The sequence below is a fragment of the Centroberyx gerrardi genome, chromosome 11, assembly GCF_048128805.1.
Source record: "Centroberyx gerrardi isolate f3 chromosome 11, fCenGer3.hap1.cur.20231027, whole genome shotgun sequence".
Classification (NCBI taxonomy): Eukaryota; Metazoa; Chordata; class Actinopteri; order Beryciformes; family Berycidae; genus Centroberyx; species Centroberyx gerrardi.
In genome coordinates this window covers 16,313,055-16,337,147 of record NC_136007.1, presented here as the reverse complement: position 1 = coordinate 16,337,147, position 24,093 = coordinate 16,313,055, and the positions used below count along the sequence as shown (strand labels likewise).

Genomic DNA, 24,093 nt, shown 5'->3' with positions numbered 1-24,093 from the left:
GGGGCGAGAGGAGAGGCCGCATTTAAATGAAAGAAATAATAGCCTGCTGTTTTTCCTTGTAAGTGGATGCCTTGCTTGACTGAGGTATTATCGTCCATCTCATTTTTTTCTTTGACAGGCTGGATTTGCATAGGGTTGTGTGTGTTGTATCAAACCAAACAACCAGAACCTCAGTATCAAGTAACACTTCACCCCCTTCCTCCCTTACACTTCCCCGTACTTCTTCTTCTCTCTGCTGTGTGCACAGTTGAAGAACAGCTATTCTCTTTCAGCCTCGCTGCTCCCAAAGGAGACCTGAGGGACCAGCCACAATTACGCCGCATACCAAAGTCCCACACTGTTCTCTGGGCAAAATTCACAAAGCTAAAACTAAGAAAGACAATTTAGAAAGACTATTGCCAAGGTACCATTCAGGACATTGTGGAAATCGTGGCGTGGCTGGTCAATTGATTGTCAGGTTTGTAGAGAAAAATCAGGACACTACAGGTAGATGATCAAGTGTAGTGGTAGGCTTGTGTAGTGCAGGTTTGTAGTCCAGTTAAAAGACTTAGTTTGAAAGCAAACTTGTTGATTTGATCTATGTTTGAAAGTCAAAAAATTAAATGAGTTTTAATGTGGTCTACAATGGGTGATTTCTTGCTCCAAACTCATGGTGACTCTAGTTAGACAGTGCCACCCCTTGGCTAAATTAGGTACTGAGACTTTTTCAAATCCATCCCCCACGGGCCTCAAACTATCCACTCACTGCATATGCTTTCTGCTCACCGTGACATTTAAGTCCAACATTTAAATAATCCGGCCAGCTGCTATGGTTCAGTGCTGCTGTCTGTGACAGGGCAAAAGGGGAGAGAGGGGAAAGTGCCGTATCCTGATTACTTCATGAAGTGCCTTTCCAATATCAGGAAAATATAAGTGTGAAGGATATTTAGAAAAATATTTATATTTATATTGGCCTACCAAAGCCACACAGTGCTTCTCAAACAAATAAATTACACCTGCTGTGCAGAAATGAAAAACAATGAACAGGGATGAGAGTTGAGAGTTCTCTAATAAAAAAAAAACCCACAAACTATATTTCAATAAAAAAAAAAGAAAAAAAAAAAAGAAACACAAAATGTATTTTACATAGAAATCCATGAAGACTTCATTCCCCATAACAACCACAGGAGCTGTAGTTTCAAGTGCATCACATTTCTCATGATATCAAATGCTATTACAGTATTCATTGCAGTAATACGAAGTTGTCAGAGGAAGTTGTTGAAGACAGATGTCAAATAGGAGAAATTACTGATGAGAAATTACTACTAGGACCAGACTTTAAACAAAACATGTGAATGTTTTGTTTCCAAGTCTACAATTTGAATCTTGACACTGTTAGCCAGCAGCCATCAGTATGCAGCAAATGGACTGTTCTGTTCATATTTTGCATGCGTTCATCAAAGAAGCATCCTGGAAGTTACACCTACAATATTGAAAATGGCTTGAGCAGAAGTTGTTCCTCATTTAAAAACAGCTGATCATTACAGGCCCTGTTCAAGTCAATTTTATGATTTATATGTGTGTGTGTATGTGCACATCTGTATGTGTGTGTGCATGCATGTGCAGGCAAATAGACAAATATCAGTAAATGTTTGTGGATGAATGAAGTGGGTTAATATGTGTGGCATAGTCATGAAACGTTATTTTTTAATCAAAGGCTGTTGTGAGTTTTTTCATATTAGGTAAAATGGATGGTAATCCTATTATTTTTTGTAACATATTTAACAGTAAATGCTCCCATTAACTGCTCAAGTGTTCTCAGGTTTAACTGAGGAGAAGAAGAAGAAGAAGAAGAAGAAGAAGAAGAAGAAGAAGAAGAAGAAGAAGAAGAAGAAGAAGAAGAAGTGACGTCCTACGTTGTGGGCGGGACTATCGCGCTACAACGCTCACCTCCCACCAATCGCAAGCTTTCTTAGTAAAATATGAAAATGGCGGCTCTCTGTAGTGAGTTTGGCGACTTGGTACAAATAAAAAAACAACTTATATCGGTGATATCTCTTTGTAAAGAGAGAGGACTTGTACACAGCGTGAAGTGGTAAGACTGTCTGTGACTAATGTTACGTTAACGGCCAATCTCTCTGTTTTTATGATGCAGTAGCGAAGCATTGCAGTTACAGTTAACGAAACCCTGTCAGTTAGCTAGGTTAGCAGTGCAGTTTAACACTTTCTAGTGATAATAATGTATATTCCTGTCTTTACACAATATAATCAGTATACAAGATGTAATATTCCCGTTAAGACAGTGGTTAAATACCTAATGACGACAGTATATCCAAAAGAAAGGTCATTTATATTGATTAGAGAAGAGTGGGTGCATCCTAGGACCCAAACTACACAGATGAAATTGTATATTTCACAAAGATGCAATGTTAATCAAGATGCACACAAACATGTGTATCCCTTTGCCATGATTAAATCTGAAGTTGTTGAACCAATTCTGTTTTTGAAAGCGCCTACAGTAGATGAGTTCTGGTAAAGAGATATCCAGATGTTTTCTTTGATAAAGAAGTATGAATGAACCTTGAACGTGAAATGGTTTAAATCCTGTTTGATTGCTTCAGAGTACTTCAGGTAGCTTGTTCTTGAACATTTGAGGCTTGGGCTTTGTTTAGAGATATGATTTTATCTTTTAAGTTGTATGATTATCACCATTATCCTTGTCCTCTTTTCCTAGAAAATGCTGTTAAAAACGTTAATATAGGTTAACTCCTCCTAAAACTCTATTGTGGATTAACAAATAGGTGTTAGATCCTTCACTGGAGAAAGTTTATTTTTAGGGTTAAAGTAAGTTTTAGGGTTTAAGTAAAAACACCAAGTCTTTTGTGTTGCGTGATGCAAGGGGAAACTTGGTGTTACCTGTGTTGTTCCCAAGGCAATTTTAGTGACTCAATGACACACTACTGAATTTTCCTGCTTTTGCCAAAAGTGTGGCTGGGTATACTGAGTCAATTCTCTCTACCTCACCTATTTTTATTAATGATATCCAGTTTTTTGACAGAGTGTAACAACAATTAGATCCAAACGCCCCTAACTGCAGATATATCCCAGTGAATTTGCTAAAACTATTGATACCCTATTTATCCATCCAGTGAAGTCTTTGATGTGTACCAAAGTGTAACACTTTCTTAATAGTTAAAAGTGCAGAGTAGGTGCAGTTTCATGGATTAGGGTTAGAGTTTTATCCTGCAGTCAGTATGGTAAGCTTCATTGAATTTGCTTTAAAAAGAATCCAACAGCAAGTGACCATAGTTACTCCTACTAGAAACTAGAAACTAGTAGTGACTTGGTGTGGTAATGTCAAATGCTTCCTGTGTCTCCGTTCTAGGGCTTCAGAACTGGCCTTTGCCTTGGACCCTCTTCCCAAGGATGAGTTACCGCCACCGCCTCCCTTTACTGAGGTTTGTACACAGAGAGGGCAGTGGCTATTTTGCTACCAATGGTTTCCATTATTAAACCATTATTGTGCCAGGATTGTGCTAATGGCACCATTACCATCAGAGGTTTATGGGGAGGAAAAGCTGTACTGCCCTCTGCTGACAGTTTTCCATTTAGAAAAGAAGATTGGCTGGGTTCACTTGTACCGTGAAGCATGCAGTGCCTGAAATTTGTGTTTCCATAAACACAAAATGAGCTGTTGATTTCATATTTATTTAGTTTTCTCTGACAACTGAGGAAGAGATACACCTAACATGATCCAGATGATCTGTTGAAGTTTGTTTTTATCCCATTTTTCTGTATATTTTATCATCTTGGCGGGTGTATGGTGAGGTTTTATTGCAAACAATTCATGTAGATGCTTGTTTTCAGAGGTTAGTGAGATGCTTTCTTCCTCCCACTTGTAGCCGTTATCTTTGGCCTTCTTTTGCTACAGCTGTGGACCAGTGCTTTGTCCTGGACTGTAACCACTTCTCCACACTCCACAAAAACACCTCTTTCTAAAATTATCTTCTGAGAGACTTTCAAAATAATGAATGGCCTCCCACAATATCATTACAGAAACTAAATGTCTTTGAGTCCTACACAAACTTTAGTGCTGTCCGAGGCCATTATATTGTCCCTTTTGCCCTGAAGGGACAAAGGAATATTTCTTGTTACTTGTCTAGGGACAAATGGTGTTTGACATAATGCCAAAAAAACAGTGAATCAACAGTGCCTGCAGTCTCTGGTAAAAGATCTACTGGCTACAGAGAACAAAGGGTGAGGTGGAGAGCCATGGTTGACACCCTACGCTCCCAAGGGGGCCAAGAGGATTAAGTCAAGTCAAGTTACAAAGAATAAAGACCCACCCCTCTGCTCTCTTTTTCTTCTCAGCTCCAAGGGGAGGGAAAGTTGTCCAGTTGCCCCCTGGTGGTCACATTCAAAATTCAAACTTAAAAACTGTGTTTGTATAGATAAATGACGCAGAAGCGAGTTTCATATAAACACCAATATGCATTTAAAAAAATGTGAATAGTCTATTTGTTGGCTGATAAAATTGTGTTTTTACAAGGTTTGTGACCAGGAAGATAACTATATATTATAGTTTATAAGTTCGTCTATTTGGAAAATTGTATTCAGAAAAATTTCATTAATTTGATAATTTTTGAAAATAAGTTTGTAGGCCTGTTTGTCAATGAGAAGATAAAGATTTTCTGTAATGAAGGTGACCAACCTGCCTTTCTATAACTTCTAACATGCAACAATAACACAAATTCAGGACAAGCACCATGGGTAGAGATAAGATTCTTTGATCTTTTATGCCTTTCATGTCTCTCTCTCTCTCTGTCCCAAATATAGGAAGATGCCCAGGACCTGGATGCACTTGCACTGGCCAAGTCCTACTTCGACCTAAAAGAGTATGACCGTGCTGCTTACTTTCTGAGAGGCTGTCGCAGTCAGAAGGCCTATTTCCTCTACATGTACTCTCGCTATCTGGTGAGTTTGATATGTTTTAGTTTTTGGATTCTTACAATTTGCGCAACAAGAGTGCTTGACTGTTTGTCTTAATACTGGCAAACTATATTCAAAGTATCCCACACTGATGACAGAGTCTCCCCTTTTTTCTGTCTTCAGTCAGGAGAGAAAAAGAAGGATGATGAGACTGTGGACAGCCTGGGTGAGGAATTGTCATTTTGGATCAATTAGACTAAAAATGAACGTCATTCACTTGCCCTTTAGCTGTATTTTGTCATTGTGTTCCTGTGCTGTATGGTTCTAGGTCCTCTGGAGAAGGGTCAGGTGCGCAATGAAGCGTTGCGAGAGCTGAGGGTAGAGCTGAGTAAGAAGCACAGTGCGGGAGAGCTGGACGGGTTCACCCTGTACCTGTAAGAGCCTTCCTCAGGACTGTACACCTTCTGCTCTCATATTGTGCTGATTTTCATTATTCAAAAGACCTCACACACACACTGTTCAAATTGCACCTGGTGGGTTTTCTTTAATGTGATATTTCATTTGGCAGAGCATTGTCACTTTTCAGCATGCACACCTCCAAAGAAGTTCAGGAGTAGCCAATCTCCCACATTAGCCGCCTTGGGGATCCAATGTCACCACAATGATTCAGGATTTTTTTTTTCCCCAGCTTTCAGTATTAATAATTGAAAGCTGGGAAAATTACTTCTTGAAGAGAGACCCAGGGCAAAGAATGAGATCATGTTACATGGATCTACTTTTCCTCATTTGTGATTGTGTTACAAATATGATTTTTAGCTAAGTTTTTAACCAAGTTTTCTTAATGTGGGAAAGTGACAGGTTTTAGTGGGTGACCTTTTTGTAAATTCTAAATACTAAATAATGCAAACTTTTCGACTGCAAGTGAAATATCATTTTTAATGAGTGGTGTAAGAGGAAGTAACTGCCTTTCTCTGCTTTGTGTGATATTTTGAGAAATGCAAAATAGTATGAGGAGATGTGAGTAAAACACTGCTCATTTATATGTCTATTATTCGTGTGTGTGTGTGTGTGTGTGTGTGTGTGTGTGTGTGTGTGAGAAAACAGGTATGGGGTGGTGCTGCGAAAGCTGGACCTGCTGAAGGAGGCGGTGGATGTGTTTGTCGAGGCAACTCACGCCCTGCCTCTTCACTGGGGAGCGTGGCTGGAGCTCTGTAACCTTGTTACCAATATAGAAATGGTAGATATATTTGTGTTTGCCATTTCTGTATGGGATAAATAGCATTGTGTTGATAATCTTGTGTTCCAAAGCCTACTCTACCATTTTACACCCCATAATCAATTATCAAAACACAGCCTCATGTTTGGCTGTGTGCCTTTACTTTAAAGCCATACTTTACAATTTGGAACAAACAGAAAAAAAATTGAAATATTTGTTGCCAAAAAAACTTGCATATCTAATCTATGCAAAGAAATTGACAATAAAAGCTCCATCATGAGTCAGTGAAATTGACTGAATTGATTGCACCAACCCCGGTCTCTTGGCTTTTCTCCCCAGCTGAAGTCCCTTTCTCTACCAGACTGCTGGATCAGAGACTTCTTCATGGCCCACATGTACACAGAGCTGCAGATGATCAAAGAAGCATTGCAGAAATACCAGAGTCTCATCGAGGCCGGCTTCTCCAAGAGCACCTACATCATCTCGCAGATCGCCGTGGCCTACCACAACATCAGAGGTTTCATGTTTTACCTTGTTGGGCGGATGGGAAGTCTGCCTGTTGGAACTGTAGGAAGACTCTTATAGGGACAGGTTGTTTCTGACAGTGGTGTTTCTCTGTTAATTTCAGATATTGATCAAGCGTTGGCTCTGTTCAACGAGTTAAGGGAGCAGGATCCTTATCGCATTGAGAACATGGACACATTCTCCAACTTGCTCTACGTCAAAGTGAGTCCGCCACTTGTAATGTATAATGTAATATGATACTGAAGCCTTCCTCAAGGACGCTCAAGCAGGGCAGACACAGGGGTTCGCTGTACCACCTTGATCTTTGAATATTAGCCTGATCCATAATTCATATTAGGGGTTTTCAAACTTTTTCAGCACAAATCCAAGTGAAAAATTGAGTCCCTTGCCCTTGGATTTTAGGCTCATACACATCGGCACTCTTGTCATATACGAACCAATAAGCAAGCCTGAAGAAACCAGGCTTTAGACGCATCCTGACTGTTGCCTCTCTGCTTCCACAGAGCATGAAGCCAGAGCTGAGCTACTTGGCCCACAACCTGGTGGAGATAGACAAGTACAGAGTGGAGACCTGCTGTGTTATTGGTAAGTGTTGAGCCAATGAGATTAACATTAATGCCACTGATTACAAACTGTACAAAATCAACTTTGACCTTTTTAAAATGTTCCACTATATTTTTTTATATTTTATTGTAGATTTCAGACTTTCCTATGTGTGAATTAAATTCCATGACTATGACATATAGTGCAATTTCCATGACCAATACTCATCATCAAATTAAAATGTAAAAATCTTTTGTTATTGAATAGCTGACTTGAATGTCCTTGGCCTTGAATGTCCTTGGCCTTGAATGTCCTTGGCCTTGTTTTGAATGGCCACCACAATCACTTGGGTCTTATGTGATGAAGAAATGTATGCATTAATTCCCTTAAAGGGATCCCAGTTAGCTTGACATGGAAAAACCTGAAAAGCAGATTTCCAGAACTTTTATTAACATTTTCAAACTTTTTGGATGTGCATTGAGATGTGTATATATCTGTCTTGTCCATAGGGAACTGCTGCAGCTGTGTAATTTCCTCTTAAAATACATTTTCACAAACTTGCTTACAGAAAATGTTTCTATTGAATTTATCGGACTGCATTATTTTTGTGTTTCTTGTTTTCTTTCTTTTAAATTCATGTTTTAAATTCATGTTTTTAGTTTCCTATAGTGCACAGTACAAATTACGATTATTTTGAACTCCAACAACACTGAATAGTAAACAAAGTCTTTCCTGCACAGGCGCTGATGAGCTGCGTGTCTAACCGCTCCTCTGTCTCATCCATAGGGAACTATTACAGCTTACGCTCCCAGCATGAGAAGGCGGCTCTGTACTTCCAGCGGGCCCTCAAGCTGAACCCTCGCTGTCTCGGCGCCTGGACCCTCATGGGCCACGAATACATGGAAATGAAGAACACCTCGGCTGCCATCCAGGCCTACAGGTCAGACTAACAATGATAGAGTGTAGAAAGTCTTTATCTTTGGCAGATATCTCAGTGGGAGTTGATGAGGGAGGGGAGAGCGTTACTCATTCACATTCCTCACCTAGATTTTCACAGCAGGTCAAGGGATGCGGATCAGCTGTATTCCTATTTTTACTTGTGTTTTCATCCTATCAGACATGCCATCGAAGTGAACAAGCGAGACTACCGTGCCTGGTATGGCCTAGGTCAGACTTACGAGATCCTCAAGATGCCCTTTTACTGTTTGTACTACTATCGAAAGGCTCATCAGCTCAGGTATGGATTTTGATCACAAAATAAGGCTTCATTAAAGAGGACTTTCGTGGTGAATGGTTGTTTCTGACATACATGATGCATTTCTGTAGGCCCAATGACTCGCGCATGTTGGTTGCACTGGGTGAGAGCTACGAAAAACTGTCCCAACAAGTAGAGGCCAAGAAGGTAAGCAATATTAGAACCGTGTCCTGTCCCAGGTTTCCATATTAAACTTTGTTTGGTTTGATTGTTGATTTGATTGGTCCATGATATGGCATACGTTTCTTTTGCCTAGTGTTACTGGAGGGCGTACTCTGTGGGAGACGTAGAGAAAATGGCTCTACTCAAACTGGCAAAGTAAGTCTCCAGCATAGATGTCAAGGAGCCACAGTTCTGTGTTTAGCATTACCTGTAACCAAAGATCATATATTTTGAAGATATTTTGCTTATTTGTCCTCTCATCTATAACATGTAACTGTTTGACAGGCTCCATGAACAGCTGAACGAGTCTGATGATGCTGCCCAGTGTTACATCATTTACATCCAAGACATTTTCTCTTGTGGGGTGAGCGATGAAGTGTGTGTCTGTCTGTTTGCATATGTAGTTAAAGTGAAATTTAGGCTTTGGTATTGGTTTGTTTCATGTATTTACTTTAGGAAAATGTTCATGGATCGATATGTCAAAAACAGATGTGCATCCCAAAAGATTTTATGGTTTTGCAAGCAAAGGTCTTAGACTAGCTAATAAAATTCATGAGTAATTTTTTGTTCTTAATGGTAGATTTCAGTTTGGAACAGAACTTTATTGCCAGTTAAATCTTTCGCCACCACAGGAGCAGCTGGAGCATGCTGAGGTGAGCACAGCACTGCGCTACCTGGGTCAGTACTACTTCAAGAACAAGCTGTATGACGAGGCGTCGCTCTGCGCTCAGCGCTGCTGTGACTACAATGACGTAAGTACGCCTGCATAACCTCAGCACTGTTATCGTTTATCGTCTTTCAGTGGAATCATATTGTAGTGATATGATGATATTGTGACACACAATTCTGATAACAAGCTCATTTTATTTAAAAACTCTGACGAAATGAGGTATGAAGCATTTTAAGGAATATTATTTGAGTTTTGTTTGATATCACACCATGCAGTTCAAGGGCATGAACATCAATTGGATTATTTAACATGTGATTTTGCATACGGAAGCCATATCGTCAAATCCTTATGATTATCAGACATTGACTTCAAACATATGGCCCGGCCTTACTCGGCACTGGTCTAGACGTGGTAGTAGCAGTAGTAGATACTGTAAGTAGCAGTTGGATCCTAACTGGCCTGTCTCTCTGTCTGCAGGCTCGTGAGGAGGGCAAGGCTCTGTTGAGACAGATCTCTCAGGTCAGAGATCAGATCGAGACGCCATCAGCAGAACTGTTTGCTCCGCTCTCCAACAACAACACTCCTGTCAGGAGGGTTTCTCCGCTGAACCTGTCCTCCTTTACACCCTGACCCACTCGTCCACTCACCCTCCTACTCACTGGCCTTAATGGAGCGTTTTTGTGGTTCCTGTGACCAAAAATGCTTGATTTCTTTTGCAACGTCTTCAAACGAGAAATTGCAAGGCAATTTGTGATGTTTTTCTCTATTTGTATGGACGTTTGGCAAACCTTTCACACCAAAAGACAATTTTCTTCAAGGATCGTTAAGGTTCTCTGCTGCAAGTGGAAAAAAAATCCGAACCCATTAAATAATTGCTGGGAATTATGGATCTCAGTCTCTACGTGATTTACACAGTCTAGTGTTGGATCCATCTAGTCACAATGAGCATGATACCTGGAGCTTTTATGAGGTGGTTCCTGGACGTTGTCCATGCATTTTTGTATTAATGAATGTAAATATGAATCTGTCTTTTGTTGTATGGTGCATGAAAAAACTGCTTTGAATTGAATGGAATACTGTTAGTACAGTGAAACAACATTACTGTCAAGTCATTCAATTTGAAAATGATGTGAATAAAGATTTTTTTAAGACATTGTGTGCCCCACTAATTACTTCAACCAGTCAAAGCAACATTTTCATAGATTTTATTTTGGAACAATCACGTAATTACAAGAACACCGTTCCATCTTAAGATGATAGTTGACAAACATGCAAAACTTCAAAGGTGACAAACAAGACTAACAAGATAATGTGAAAATGAACTATTCAAAACAATATTTCACTTTGCTACAACATTGATACATTTCACTACATCATTATGGGCGTTCCAGAGTCAACCACAAACACTGACTATCCCAGTAATCAGTATTCACTAACTTTTTTTCTTCCCCACTTCGAATTCCAAAAATGATACTAATAAAACATGCAAACCAGAGCTGATTGAATATTCTGTTGATCACTTCTCAAAGTTGTTTTGTCTATTTTTAATAGAAAAAAAATCCCCAAATACTGGTGGTGTAAGCATACAAATGTTATACCAGTGAAATACTGCTTTAAAGCCATTAAAGGATAATTTCTTTATTTTCATGTGATAGTCTGACTCTTCTTTGGCCTAAGAGTAGTCCAAGGACCAGGTGAACCTTGAATTTGTGGTTTCGTTCTCTGGTGGAAGCCACATAAAACATTAGGAACATTTTGTCACTAAAAGCCACGTTACATTTTTTTGTGATACTGCGAGAAGAGTGGCATCTCTTCACTGGAACAATTTTTTGGTAATTCCATCCTAATGTTGCATAACTTTTTTTTTAACCAACATGTCAGGGTTATGTCACATTACCCGTGGCTAAATGTGGTGATGTTTGTGCCTGGTCCCAAACTACTCTCAGGCCAAGGACCTGTTTGCATATCACATAAAAAAAGACAATACATGCAATATGTGCAAAAGAATGACGCACCAGTCCCAATCATACAATAAAAAAATCCTCATCAAAGATTACAGAACATAACACTGCCAAAGATAAAACAATCCTATGCATCAATGTTTCATATTGCAGGTCGACTACTGGATAGGCTTCTACACCTAACTGTGAGTGTGTGTGTGTATATATATATATATATATATTATTTTTTTTGTCTAGAAAAAACTAGGCTTGACTTGACTAGGAAAACCTTATCTTTACAGCAAAGGCATAGGGGAGCAGTTGCAGGGGTAGAAGGGTTATACACACACCCCAACACCTGGGGGCATCTGGCACCACTTAAGTCTTACTGCCCACTGAGCAGCTCAACTGGAGCTGTTCAGGTATGAACGCCTTGCTTAAGGGCACCTCAACAGAAGTAGTCAACAAAGAAGAAAGCACATTGTTCATTTCTGCTGCACAAACTTTCCCAGCCACTCAGCACCATCTTCTCCCACGCTCACTTCTCCAACCATTAGGCTACTGCAGACCCTTTTAAAGCATAACTGTATTTTCTAGGCATTAGAACATCATAAAACTGTATTTGGCAAGACAACAGTGAGGTAATGGCACTGTAAACACTGTGATTATATACAATGAAGAATACAATCTATGATAAAGTTGCCAGCGATTATGATTTCGTTTTTGCATAATACCAAACATAAGAACACTCTCGTTCTAAAGCTCCAAAGAAATCAGTACTTGCCCCTGAGACTACGAGGGGTCGGGGCGGGGCTGGGAGGCGGGGACTGTTGGCGGGACCGCAAGATACACGAGTAGGGGGTAAGGTTTGTGTCTTCACGAGCGCGAGTGTTGTTTTTGCGTGACGGAGTGCGCATGGGGAAGATAGAGTGGAAAAAGGGCCGTTTTTCTGGAGGCTGGTTCTCACTGTTGGCTGCTGCTGCCGCCCCGCAGCCCCTCTTCTTGCAGGAACCGGGCGTAGCAGAGAGACTGAAGCCTGTGGGGGGCAGCTGGGGCCGGGCAGCCTGGATCTGGGCCAGGCTCTCTGCCTTACGCCTTAGGTCAGCCTTGACCAGCAGCAGGCTGTTCTGGAGCTCCACCAGGGCCTGGTCCTAAGAACAGCCAACAGAGTTAGACAGGACCAAAGAGGGAAGTGAAGGTGAAGAACAGGGTGGAAGGTTGAGTGAGAGAGAAAGAGAGGTGGCAGGGCAAAATGCAAGGTCACACTATTTAGATAATCCAGTGTTGATACTCAACTTCCCATCAAGTTCCTAATAATGTGTCACTAAAAAGTCTGGTTAGTTTCAAGTGATGCCAATAATTGTGTGAAAAGTAGTCAATTTATATTCAATATCTGGGCTAGGGTGAATCTTAGCATTAGGGAAACAGGGTCAAGTTAGGGTTACATAGTCTGTGGAGATGCATCAAATAGGCAAGTGATACTTTGTTAAACATCTACTTTTTGTCACTTGATAGAGTATCAACATTGGACTAACCAAATAAAGTGTTGCAACTCCCAAATGTAACTCTTAAAACATGCGTTTGCACTGTGAACACCCAGTGTAGATGTTAGAACCCTTTATTTAGTTTTAAAGCTATTGTGAGTCAAGGTAGTTAGTGGAGAGAGTAGTGGGAGAGAAACAAGGTAAAAACAAATAGTTTAATATAGAACTACACAAATAACAGATGTTTTGTTTCTTCACTTTACTTTGGATCAGAAAACAGCTACCAGAAATAACTGCTGCTGTAAAATTAGAGCATCTACAGTCAGCCCCTTTTTAATAAAAAAAAAGTGGGACTATATGCACCAAAGTGAGCAAGAATATAATAATTTTCAAAACCCTCCCCTAACTTTAATTTCAGAGACAGTAGTGCATAGAGGAATAACAATATGCTGAGATCTTGGTTTGGTTCAATACATCATTTTGGGTTCAGGATTTTCTACCATTGCTTCTAATCTGTGGAGAGCAGCATAATAGATTTTTATCAAGCTTAAAAAAAACAATAGGAGATGTGTGCAGAGATGCACAATGACTGCTTTCTGTCATACTGAGCATGACAAACTAAGACTAGTTGTTTTGTTGAATTAAAATGGTTTGAAGGCTTCCAAATGTTAATTCTCTTTAAAGATACTGTAAAGTTTTAATTTGAAATGGATCTTCTCTAAATAAAAAACATTATTTTATTATTTATTTATTGGAAATGGATGTTTTTGTTGGATAAATTTAGTTAAAGTCTGGTCTGACTTAAAGCTAACATTAGCTGGTGAACAGTAGTATCACAAGATTACTTAGCACAGTCGCATTACTAATTTTCCCAGACCATAATTCTTATTGTGTCATTTGTGTTGTGTGGAATTTTATGTTATCAAATGCCTACAGGCATCATTTCAATTCAAACATATTATTTACTTTTCTGCATGTTTTCTATTGACAAAGTTTCCAGTTTTTCCAGAACACATGAGAAGCTAGAACGATCTGTTTAATGATGAACATAAACGTTCAGTTCTGGCTCAGAAGAGTGTTGTACCTGTTTGGCTATTGTCTCATCTGCAGCTGCTAATGCCTGGCGCAGCCTCTCTCCTCCTGTGTTGCGACAGCAGGCTCTTTCCCCGGACTGCAGGTCCAGGCCCAGCCTCTGCAAATCCAGCCGCAGCTGACGGAGGTTCTGTTAGAAAAACTCAAGTCAGAACCACGCTCTTTCTGAAGTTGACAAGACTTAAATGTAGCAAAAACAGTGTTATGAAGTTGCCCCTGACCCGTTGGCCCTCCTGCAGCTTGCGGTCAGCAGCACTGGTGAGGCTGCCAGTCGGACCTGGTATCGTCAGCTGCACCTCCAGCTTTGTCAGCTCTGTAGAGGAAAGTGGAGCGACATGGTTAACAAAGTATCATTAGCATTATTCTAAACACACACACGTTACCATGTTACGTGTCAGACGTTACCCTGTGTTTTGGCCAGCAGCTCAGCACGGCAATGATCAAGCTCATCACATGCTCTTCTGAGCTCTCCTGTGTTCCCGGCGAGGCGCTGAGAACGCCGAGGCCCCTCAGACTGTGCCTGTGGCACCAATGTGGGGGCCGGGTCAGCATCTTTCTTTTTCTCAAGGTCAGCAGTCAAAGCTTCAATCTCTTGATCACGCTCCTGAGAGAGGAGGGATGGAAGAGAAGAGATCAGCAAAAACACTCCATTCACAGCACTAACAGGAAACAAGGAAGGAAGACTCAGAAACATTGAAGACTAGAAATATTTAATCACCGTTTATTGAAAGTAAGCATAATACAAATTTGGTGCAGGCACCCCAACATCTAAATCGTCAGGGTTCAGCATCACTGCCCCTGCCACATGTGGATGAGAGCCTCACACTGTGGGGAAGGCAGGGTAGGAAAAGTAGCCCCCAGGTGCCGGACAAATGCTGGTATATTTTGGTTGAGGCTGGTAAGTTTGTCTGTTCTACCAGACTCTTTGGCAGGTAATCAGTCTCTTTGTATTCTAAAAAGCAGTTTGGCTGGTAAAATAATGAAAGTTGCTGTTGACTTTTGCGATCCACCAGACATTTTGACCGGTGGTGAATGAAAAAGTTAGTTTCCTGCTCTGCTGGTGGCTCTTTGATAGCCTCAACCTTCACTCACTCTTGTCATTGAAGACAGTTGCAAGGCAGGAAAACAAACTTTTATGTTTTATAAAATATATCTCCTTGGCCACCATGCTAATTAGGCAGCGAGCATCACCGATCTCTGAATCTTCCTGCTGTAACTTACAGTATATCCAACTTGTGCTTGAAACAGAGACTTGAATAGAGTTCATCAAAAGCTAGTATCTAAAAGTTGTATGTGTGCATAAGCACTGTTTACATGGACAGTAGAATTAGCAAAAAACACAAGATATAACTCATAATAGTTTATAGACCTTTTAAGTTTTAAACTTCATACGGTGTACAAAGAAAACTGCATTTTGGATGCATATTGCATTTGTGGACAGATCTTATATGTTCTTCTATTTGTGATATTTTAACATTGTCTCTGGACACAAATGAGTGTGCAACTTATAAGTGGAGAGCAAATAATTTGATTGAAACCATGCCACAGGCAGAGACATTACCTGAATACAAGCCAAACGGATAATGAGCATTGAGCAGATTGGCTGTTTTCAGTCTGACAATGTGCGTGTCTGTAGATACATATTCACAGTACAGTGCAATCCATATTACAAACTGGTGATACATCCAGCTCCTTCATCATTCAAATAAAGCATTTTGATTGGAATGTGGCCAGTGTTTTGTACTTTTCTTTTTCATCTGACAGACACAGTCTCGCTCTCTCACCTCCAGCTCCTGGCTGTAGTATCTTTTCAGACTTTTCTGCAGGTTATTTATCTTGTCTTCAAATCTCTCTTCCATTAAAGCTCTCTGTGTCTCCAAGGTTTCACTATGGGGTAGGAAAAGACATCACAGCTTAGCATCTGCACTCATTTCAACTTTCAGCACATTCAAAATGTTTTCATGCCTGTCTACCGGCATGAAAACATGAAAGCAGCAGTCTACTGTAGGAATTTGTATGCAACTCTAGGTGTGCTTCTTCAGTAAGATGTCAAAGAGGTTGAACAGCCAGTGGGTTACTTTTCAAAGAGGTTTTCTTACTGTCAAACTACCATTAGAGAAAGAAATGTTTGCTCTTATCCTGGCTGTTGAACACTTTGAGGTTTGCATATTGGCCTCTAGCCCCCTCACTGTTTAAACCAACCATAACACTCTTATTTATGCAAAGAAAAAAAATATTTGAAGGTGCATTTAGAACTCCTTCTCCCCTCTCGAGTGACATCCAGAGGAGTGTATATTTTTGGTTTGGTTTTGATAGAGAATACGACAAGGGATGAATAGGAAACTTGACTAAGATAAATGGTGTTGTTCCCAATTGACCTGCTATAGTAATTTCCCAACATCTACAACAATGCAGCTTTGGTTACTAATAAAAAAAGGCTTCGTGAAAACTCAAAAAGGCCCTTTGATTTAAAACATACACACAAACACACACACCTGAAGTTATTCTGCATTCCAGAGATGACCTCCATCATCTCGGAGACCACCTGCTCCCGCACATTTGCCTCAAGAGACTCTTTCTCTTCCCGCTGGCGCTGCACCTCTCTCTTCAACACATCTATGGCCCGCAGCAGTGCCTGAGCAAGGTAAAATCAGTTAGTCACTAAGGAAAACTGGGTAGGTGTTGCAAAGGTTTTGGCAAATCTACTTTTTGGAGACCTTTAAAAGGCTGGTAAGAACAGAAGAAGGGCCTTCTTCTCATCGGCTGAGCTCTCACTCTAGTTGACCTTCATAAAAAGGCACACACCCTCGGCGTTTATCTAAATGTGCAAAACTCCCCTGCATTTGCTTTTTAGATACATTTTTTAACTGTATTTGTGCCAGGGGGGGCCACAAAGTAAGCTAAATCCTGTCAAATGAATTTGCCAAAACTGTTAACAGCAGGCGCTTATGGGAGAAGAGGTGAACATGATGAGATAAGGAAAATAAATGTATGAAATCCCACTCTCCAGAGGATGTTACCTCAGTATTCAACATGGTGATATCTCCGTCTTCGATATCACTCTCCTCGTCTTCCTCCATCACTGTGCTCTCATTAGAATGTGGTGCTGGCTCACGCAGTAGAGACAGGATGTATGCCACTCTGGTCTTTGTAGACGGGCCATGGACCAGCTGAAATATGACATGGGGGATACATTTTTTTTGGACCCATCCCAACACTCAAGCCTAATCAGCGACTATGAAACCACAGCAGTTAGATGTATGAGAGTGTGATCTTTACCTGAGTAGCAATAGCAGAGAACTTGAGGGCCTGGAGGGTCTCATCGTAGATGGAGGCACATGGATTGATGTTGACCACCATACTGGAGCTTCCTCGACCACAGAAGAAACCCTGCAGCACCCGGGTCAGCTTACTGTCCCTGAAGGGCACCACCTGAGGGGGTCGTGACCTGTGGGTGAATCAGAAGGTCTTCAAAATATAATCCTTAGTAAAACAGCTAGTTCCAAGATGCCGTGTTGTTCACCACATGGCAAATCTGGTTAACCTCATTATACTACACAGAACAATGACAAACAGTCTTGGGGTAATGAGAGCAGCTAATGTAATCTTGCTAGCCAAAGCAGCCATGACTCAGCAAAATAGTATGGACTATCAAGTGAGGATTTATGATACCCTTATAATTACAAATATTTAAAGGATTTAACTGGAAAGGAAAAATGATCAATATCGGTAATGGTAGCAAGTACTGTCCTACATAGAGGATTCAACAATAATAACTTTTTCCCAATCAAAATTCACATAGAACTGCATCCCTTGTATTGATCTTCTCTTTTTACTGAATCACATTAATATCTAGAAATAAGAAAAACCGTCTATCTAGCGGTAATTACGAAGAGGCTGGGGCCACTTTATATTTTTGTGCTGTAATTCAAATGTTCATGTGCATTCAAAAAGGATTTTTTTTATAGCATTTCATGGGTTTTTGAGTGAAGTGTATTAAATTGGAATATTTAATGTAAAATTTGGATATAATTAGTCACTAAATCATAAAGAACATTTATTTATCTACTGAATGATAGCAACATTGTTATCTAAATTGTGATTATGGCACTCAAATAGTCAGTAAAATGGTTCAAAGTTTTCGTATACAATCACCCACTACTAGTTATTCTGCATTTTCTTCTATTATTTTCATCAAAAGTTTTATTGGTCTTCCAGTTTTCCCATAGTAAGGTGAAGAGCATACCTGTTGTTCTGGTTGTGCCTCAGAGCAGCAATACAGCGTCCCAGGGTATGGAGGGAGGTGTTGATGTTGTTGGCCTCCTTCATCCTCTCACCATTGCGCTGGTCTTTACAGCGTTCAGAACCAGCCAGATCACACACAGTCAGTCTAAACAGGGGGGCAGGAAGAGACACTGCTCCGTTATCACGTTTACAAAACACACAGCACACCTGGGCCCAAAACCTGACAACTGAAGCCTAGGGACGTCCGAGTAGTTGAAGATGACTTACTCGCTGATGCGCATGTCCTGGCCTGAATCTGCCTCGGGGCGGACGTGCAGGACGCGGATGGAGAAAATGCTGTGGCTGAAATAGGGGATTAAGTTATGAACAGAGATTCAGTAAGTAGCAATAAACCAAATCTACTGAAAATAAGGTTAAAAAAAAAAAGATTAGAAACACAAATGTTGTTACAGCTGTTACTTTGTAATGGGCTCCTACCTGCGGCTGGAGTTTTGGTTGAGGTGGGTGCTGGCGAAGCTCTGGTTACGCCGTCCAGCCCTCAGAATCCTCCAGGCTTCCTCTGCACTGCGGACCTGGATCCAGGTGAGGTCTGTTATAACAAGAGGAAGTAGCACACGATGATGATATAGTTGTGTCAATGAAGGAAAAAAAGAAGTGGTGTGCTGAAAGGTTGTATAACTTATGTCTAGACTGAAAGCTGTAAAATATGACGTGTTAAGTACCAAGTATTAAATCAACTCCCTGCAGCTAGCAAGCAGTAGCCAGGTTTTTATAAGATGTACACGATCTCATGCAATCAACCATCACATCACCTCTCGCTAATAAAAGGGACCATGTTAAAATCATAACAAAGCCAAGCAATGGAAAATGGCTCATGGACAATTTAAGCAAACATCCTATTAAAGAAATAACCCAAGGTGAAACCAGCCCAAACGGAGCGTGACAGAACTGCAGGTATAGTGCAGAAAGAGAGAGAGCGAAAGAAAGCTACAGCTTCTAAGCCATTTCCTGCTTAATGAAGTGTGCCATACATTAAATGAAAGAAGCTCATGGGTAATGAGATTTGCCTTCAGAAGTTTGAAACTCATCTATTATGTACTATACTAATTAAACAGTTTAATGTACTATAAATATTATTCCTGCGAGTGAGTCAGTGTTACCCTTCACATAGGGGTTGCCCTGCTTGTCGTCACTGAGCCGCAGTGTGGCCCGTTTCCTGGGCTGCAGGGAGGGCGGAGCCTCCAGCAGATCATATAGGAACTCATTGTAGATCTCATAGAAGGACACCCAGACAGAGAACTGCACCCCCTCCTCCAGGTCGTCCCCGCCGCTGTGAGAAAGGCTGTCCGGCTCCAGACACACACTGTCCGAGTCTGCAGGGAGAGAGTCTAAAATTAATGTCTGATACTCCAAAAGAGAAGACTTTACAGTTGCAGGGTTAGTATAATGGAAGCGTCTTCCACCGTGTCCATGCCTGTCAACAGGTTCATGACATCCCTAAATGAAATACAAGCATTTTCAAGCATTTCTTAGAGCAGGAGTGCCCATTTTTGGCATGGAGGTCCAAAGGCTAAGACTTGATTGATTATTTAGAAACATAATGACTAAAAAGTGGCATCTCAGGTTTTATATAACAAAGATTCTTACTAATATGCCTTTGAAATGTACCATTTTTATCAAAAACATAGACATTGTTAAATTGAATCATATTTGGAACACTTTGAAGGGCTGGGTTTGATTGGATATATTAGAGATAATCCAGCTGCAGGCTGCTTGTAAATGTAGCTACTGTAACGTAACACTCAAATTATTCTCCTCACCATCCAGCTGGGTGGCAATGTTACTTGTAGCGGAGAGTCCTCCAATGCCGCTATCCCAGGTTGAACTGGTACCACCTCGACGAGAAGCCAGGCATTCATCCTATGACAAATGCATAAGAGGACTACATTACAACACATCTATATGCAAAAGGATACTCTGTAATTCTTAATCAGTTTTTATGGTTTCTGCTAAAACAATATGACAAGAAACCATATAAGAGAGAGAACAATTAAAGCATTGATTAAAGGTGGTTCTCCTGTTCACCTCTTTGAGCAGAGAGTCTCTGCGGATTTCCTCCGCCCGGACCTCACCGGGTTGCAGCTGCCTTACATCCTGATACATGACAGGCTTCAGATCCATGGCTCCGTAGAGATGGCCCTGCAGCTTCCTGAACACAGACACCAAAGCCCTGGGCAGGAGGCCTGCCTCTTGACCAGCACCTGCAGGTAGGAACGTCACTTGGTCACTTGCCAACACTAGCTTACCAACATCTAGACCTACATCATCTACAACAAAATAATTTCAACATGTGCGTCAAACACAACAGTACCAATCAAACCTGGGCTCTATAATGATGTCTCCAAGTAGTATCAATGCTGAGTAGAGTACAATTAAAAAAACAACTCACCCTGAATGGTGTAAGTCTTTCCAGAGTTGGTGACACCATAAGTGTAGAGGAGCGTGTTCTCTCCCTGCAGCACGTCCTTCACCATCTTCTTCATCGTCCATTCATAAAACTGTTGCTGTGTGGTTTCTGGCCCAAAGATCTACAAAGGACAGTTAATGGGGAAAAAAAAAAAAAAAAAAAAGACTTCATTTTTGTGGCCTTTGTGAATGCATATTTTATTACAAATCTCTTAATGAGCATTTTAGTTCACCGTTTTGAATATATATTGAATATATATGATTACTTTTGTAATTGTTACCTCTGTAGGTTAGTAGCTTACTATCTGTTTGGGAGCAACTGTTCTATAATCATCTTTATGTTACTGTATGTAAATGCATATGTCTCAGCATAAGTTCATAACACAGTAGTTGTGATAGTTGTTCTCAGCTTGTGGGATGGATGTTCTAGATATTCTGAAAAGCCGTTTACTTTAGTATTTGTGTACAGAATGGGTTGATATGGACTAGGAAAGGTTTGGGATTGGTGGATGGGTGGTAGGCAGTCAGGCTAAAATTTTATACAAGGGCAAGCTCAGGCTTGTTTGACAGAAGACAATAAAATACAGTCTTAACTGAGGCCGTTTGTGGCAATTTGTGCAAAGAGACCTCATGTGCATGTTCCCTACCAGCAATCCTCCCAATGGTGTTAATAAACCACTTGTTTACAATGTCACTCATCTCCACCCGGGTTGCCCTCCCACCAGTCCATTTTTCTCTCTCTCTTTTTTTTTTTTTTTAACACCTTCAACATGGTTCTAGGTTGATCACCATTTATATTTACAGCATGTAAACACTCATTTGACCATGATGTCCATAAGTGAGTGTCCACTACCTTTGAGAAGCTGAACTTGTGCATGCTCTGGGTGATGCCCCTCTCTGCAGTCCTCATATTCTGAGAGTCCTTTGGAGCTTTGAGCATCAGGGTCTCCTCATTTTGGATATTCACACAACCCTAAAACATGAGCAGAGGGAAAATCTTTAGGAAGTTTTCATCTTTGGTGTGTTTCACCTGTTCAAGTGAACTAAAAGCAATTCATTAGCTTTTAGCTGATCCTGGAATGGGGCCAGCAGTGAACCTGGGTCTGAGAGGTAAAATTACGTCCACCTCTCACATCTACAAAAACCCCCCACAGGAAATACTGATGCCTATGAAGTGAAAATGAAGTAGGTATGGTTCAGGTTCTCACCTGTTCTTCTCCAGTCTCCCTTTCCCTCTCAGTAAGTGGCCGGATGCGAAGATAAACCTTTACTTTATCACTGCTGCCCTCATCATTGCTTCCTTGTCTTGGTAATGCAGGTTTCACTGCTGATTTCTAGAACATGAAGAAAAAAAAAATTTAACAACTGTCCTCATGTATACAAAAACATAGCTAAAAGTGTCAGGTAATCAATTGTTGCAGAGGATCCTTGCAAAGGCATCTATACTCCATACTCTCACCGGCTCTATAATGGAAGGCCGGGTTCCCAGGCCTGGGGAGATGATGGAGATCTCGGGCAGACGGGGTCTCGTCGGGCCTCCCAGCTCTGCTGCTGTAGACTCAAACACAGCCATTTCCTCCTCCTCGTCTGATGGGGATCCACACGGTGAAGCCAAAAACAACGCCATGCTTACCTGTTGCACGGAAGGCAAGGGTCCATGAGTGTTATTTAGTTTTAAGGATGTGTTGTTCACGCCTGGCTGGGAGCCAAAGAGTTGCTGTGGTTGCATGTAAAAGTCACTTATGTCCCTTAGGGCTGGGTACTGGCACTGACCACAGAATATGATATAGGCTACATCAAAATACATGGGATGCAGGACACAGCGCATTACAATACTGTCGTTTTTTTTTTTTACCATGGCATTAGATACACATTATTATTTACTGTGGTTATTCAAAATTGATACAACCAGTGTTTCATTTGAGAGTTCTAATTAAAAAAACAGATGATACATGATACACTGCTGTTGCCATTATAAGCTAAGACCGGACAGGTGTATTATCTGCCAAGTGCCAACATAGGCTTTTTCATATATTATGGAACATTCAGCTAGTAATGCAGTGATAAAGTGCACAAATAATTTGCACAATCACTTATGGATAATTTTACATTTACACAAGATATAACGAAAAAAAGAAAAAAAGAAAGAAAAAAGAGCTATTCTATATGAAAAGAAACTGTACATAAGGGTTTTTCCAGAATCTTATTTGTGCCTTGTCTGTCCTGTCTTGTCCCGAGAAACAAATTTGAAGGATGTTTTCCAAGGATTGGTAGATAATCAACCAGTCACTGAAAGAATACTCTGCCAGATATTTAGGAATCTTTGATATTACCTGCTCTTCAAGCAGTTTCTCCTGTAGGACGAGTTTACTCAAAATAGGGGTGTGTCATGAAATATTTGTGATTCATACCTGAGCCTTAAGCTCATTAGTGAGATGTTGAGAAAACACAAACTAGACACACCTAATGTAGCCTATTTGGCCTTTCAAAGCCAAAGAGCATGTAGCAACTGCATGAGTAGTGAAACTGAGGAAAATTACTTCAAAGTTTATCTCCTGTCCAAAGGACTGTACTACACAAATCTACAAAATGTCATTCTGCCAAACCTCTGACTCTGTATTTGGCTACAAGTAAGTTAATGCAAGGAATGAAACACGTCAAACACCGAGTCCCTTAAAAGTTATTACAACATGTTTAAAGGTCATTGCAAGTTTCTAAGATAAGAGGTGGCATTTTTAACATTTCATTAAACTTAATGTCGGTGATCCTTATACGTTATTTGCATACAAGTTTAGCTAGTTAAACACACACACACACACACACACACACACACACACACACACACACACACACACACACACACACACACACACACACACACACACACACAAGCAATGCCAATGTTAACCCTAGCTAAAAACTTTATATTATACAATCGGTGTGGTTAAGTTAGCCTTTATAATTGTAGTGTTTAGCGTGGCGAACAGCTAACCATTTGGTAACATTTAAACTAACTTGCAAACGACCCACCTTGAACCAGACGTTAACACAACTTACCTCGACTGTTGACAGGGACGTTGAGCGTTGAGTCCCCAGGAAATTACCCTATACTTATTATGTAGATCCTCAAAGACCAGCTAGTAGTCTAAAACTAGAAATACTTGCCGTATATTGTGGCAAACCTATGACTAAAAGTGCAGCGTCTTTGTCACTTGCGAAGTACTGTGAGCCCAAGCCTAAACACTGAGCTAATACAGTTTACCCGACTGCGTTGGTTTTCGAACATCGCGCTTCCCTTGCATCACTGCTCACTGATTGGCTACAGTCGGCGCTAGCTGTTCTCCCATTGGCTACAGCCGCCGTGACTCAAAGGGTGCGCTGTCTAAGCATTGCCTCCTTAAACAAAGACGGCTTTCATTAGTTCCTGCCTTGTGTTTAAAAGGCAACAATATGGCCATGAGCGTTTGCATTTGTGTCTAGTTCTTCCTCAATTTGATTTACATTGTAAATTCACAGTTAGATTTGTTGTTAAAACAAAACTATGATGAAAGGCATAAGATGAAGCTATGATGAAGCATGTTGACCTC

At 40.7% G+C, this 24,093-nt stretch overlaps 2 protein-coding genes across 2 annotated transcripts; one reads left to right on the top strand and one right to left on the bottom strand.

Moving 5' to 3' along the window:
* The first annotated feature begins 1,961 nt into the window (after positions 1-1,961).
* On the top strand, positions 1,962-10,379 carry cdc23 (CDC23 (cell division cycle 23, yeast, homolog)). The gene is made up of 16 exons (XM_071898217.2): positions 1,962-2,074; positions 3,365-3,437; positions 4,816-4,953; positions 5,092-5,134; positions 5,237-5,342; positions 6,013-6,145; positions 6,464-6,641; positions 6,753-6,850; positions 7,153-7,234; positions 7,979-8,132; positions 8,310-8,429; positions 8,519-8,594; positions 8,704-8,765; positions 8,895-8,973; positions 9,242-9,361; positions 9,757-10,379. Exons 1-16 carry the CDS (start codon positions 1,962-1,964, stop codon positions 9,907-9,909), a joined length of 1,728 nt encoding a protein of 575 aa, XP_071754318.1. The 3' UTR covers positions 9,910-10,379.
* A 126-nt stretch (positions 10,380-10,505) lies between these two features.
* Positions 10,506-23,727, bottom strand: kif20a (kinesin family member 20A). Its single transcript, XM_071898234.2, has 19 exons — positions 23,564-23,727; positions 21,966-22,139; positions 21,715-21,840; positions 21,360-21,479; positions 20,490-20,628; positions 20,126-20,301; positions 19,861-19,960; positions 19,201-19,413; positions 18,518-18,629; positions 18,308-18,382; positions 18,042-18,185; positions 17,075-17,243; positions 16,816-16,965; positions 16,291-16,430; positions 15,580-15,682; positions 14,201-14,399; positions 14,017-14,108; positions 13,788-13,925; positions 10,506-12,370 (listed from the first exon to the last, which is right to left on the bottom strand). The coding sequence occupies exons 2-19, from the start codon at positions 22,131-22,133 to the stop codon at positions 11,993-11,995; spliced, it is 2,742 nt and encodes a 913-aa protein (XP_071754335.1). The 5' UTR covers positions 22,134-22,139; positions 23,564-23,727; the 3' UTR covers positions 10,506-11,992.
* Between the last annotated feature and the right edge of the window lie 366 nt (positions 23,728-24,093).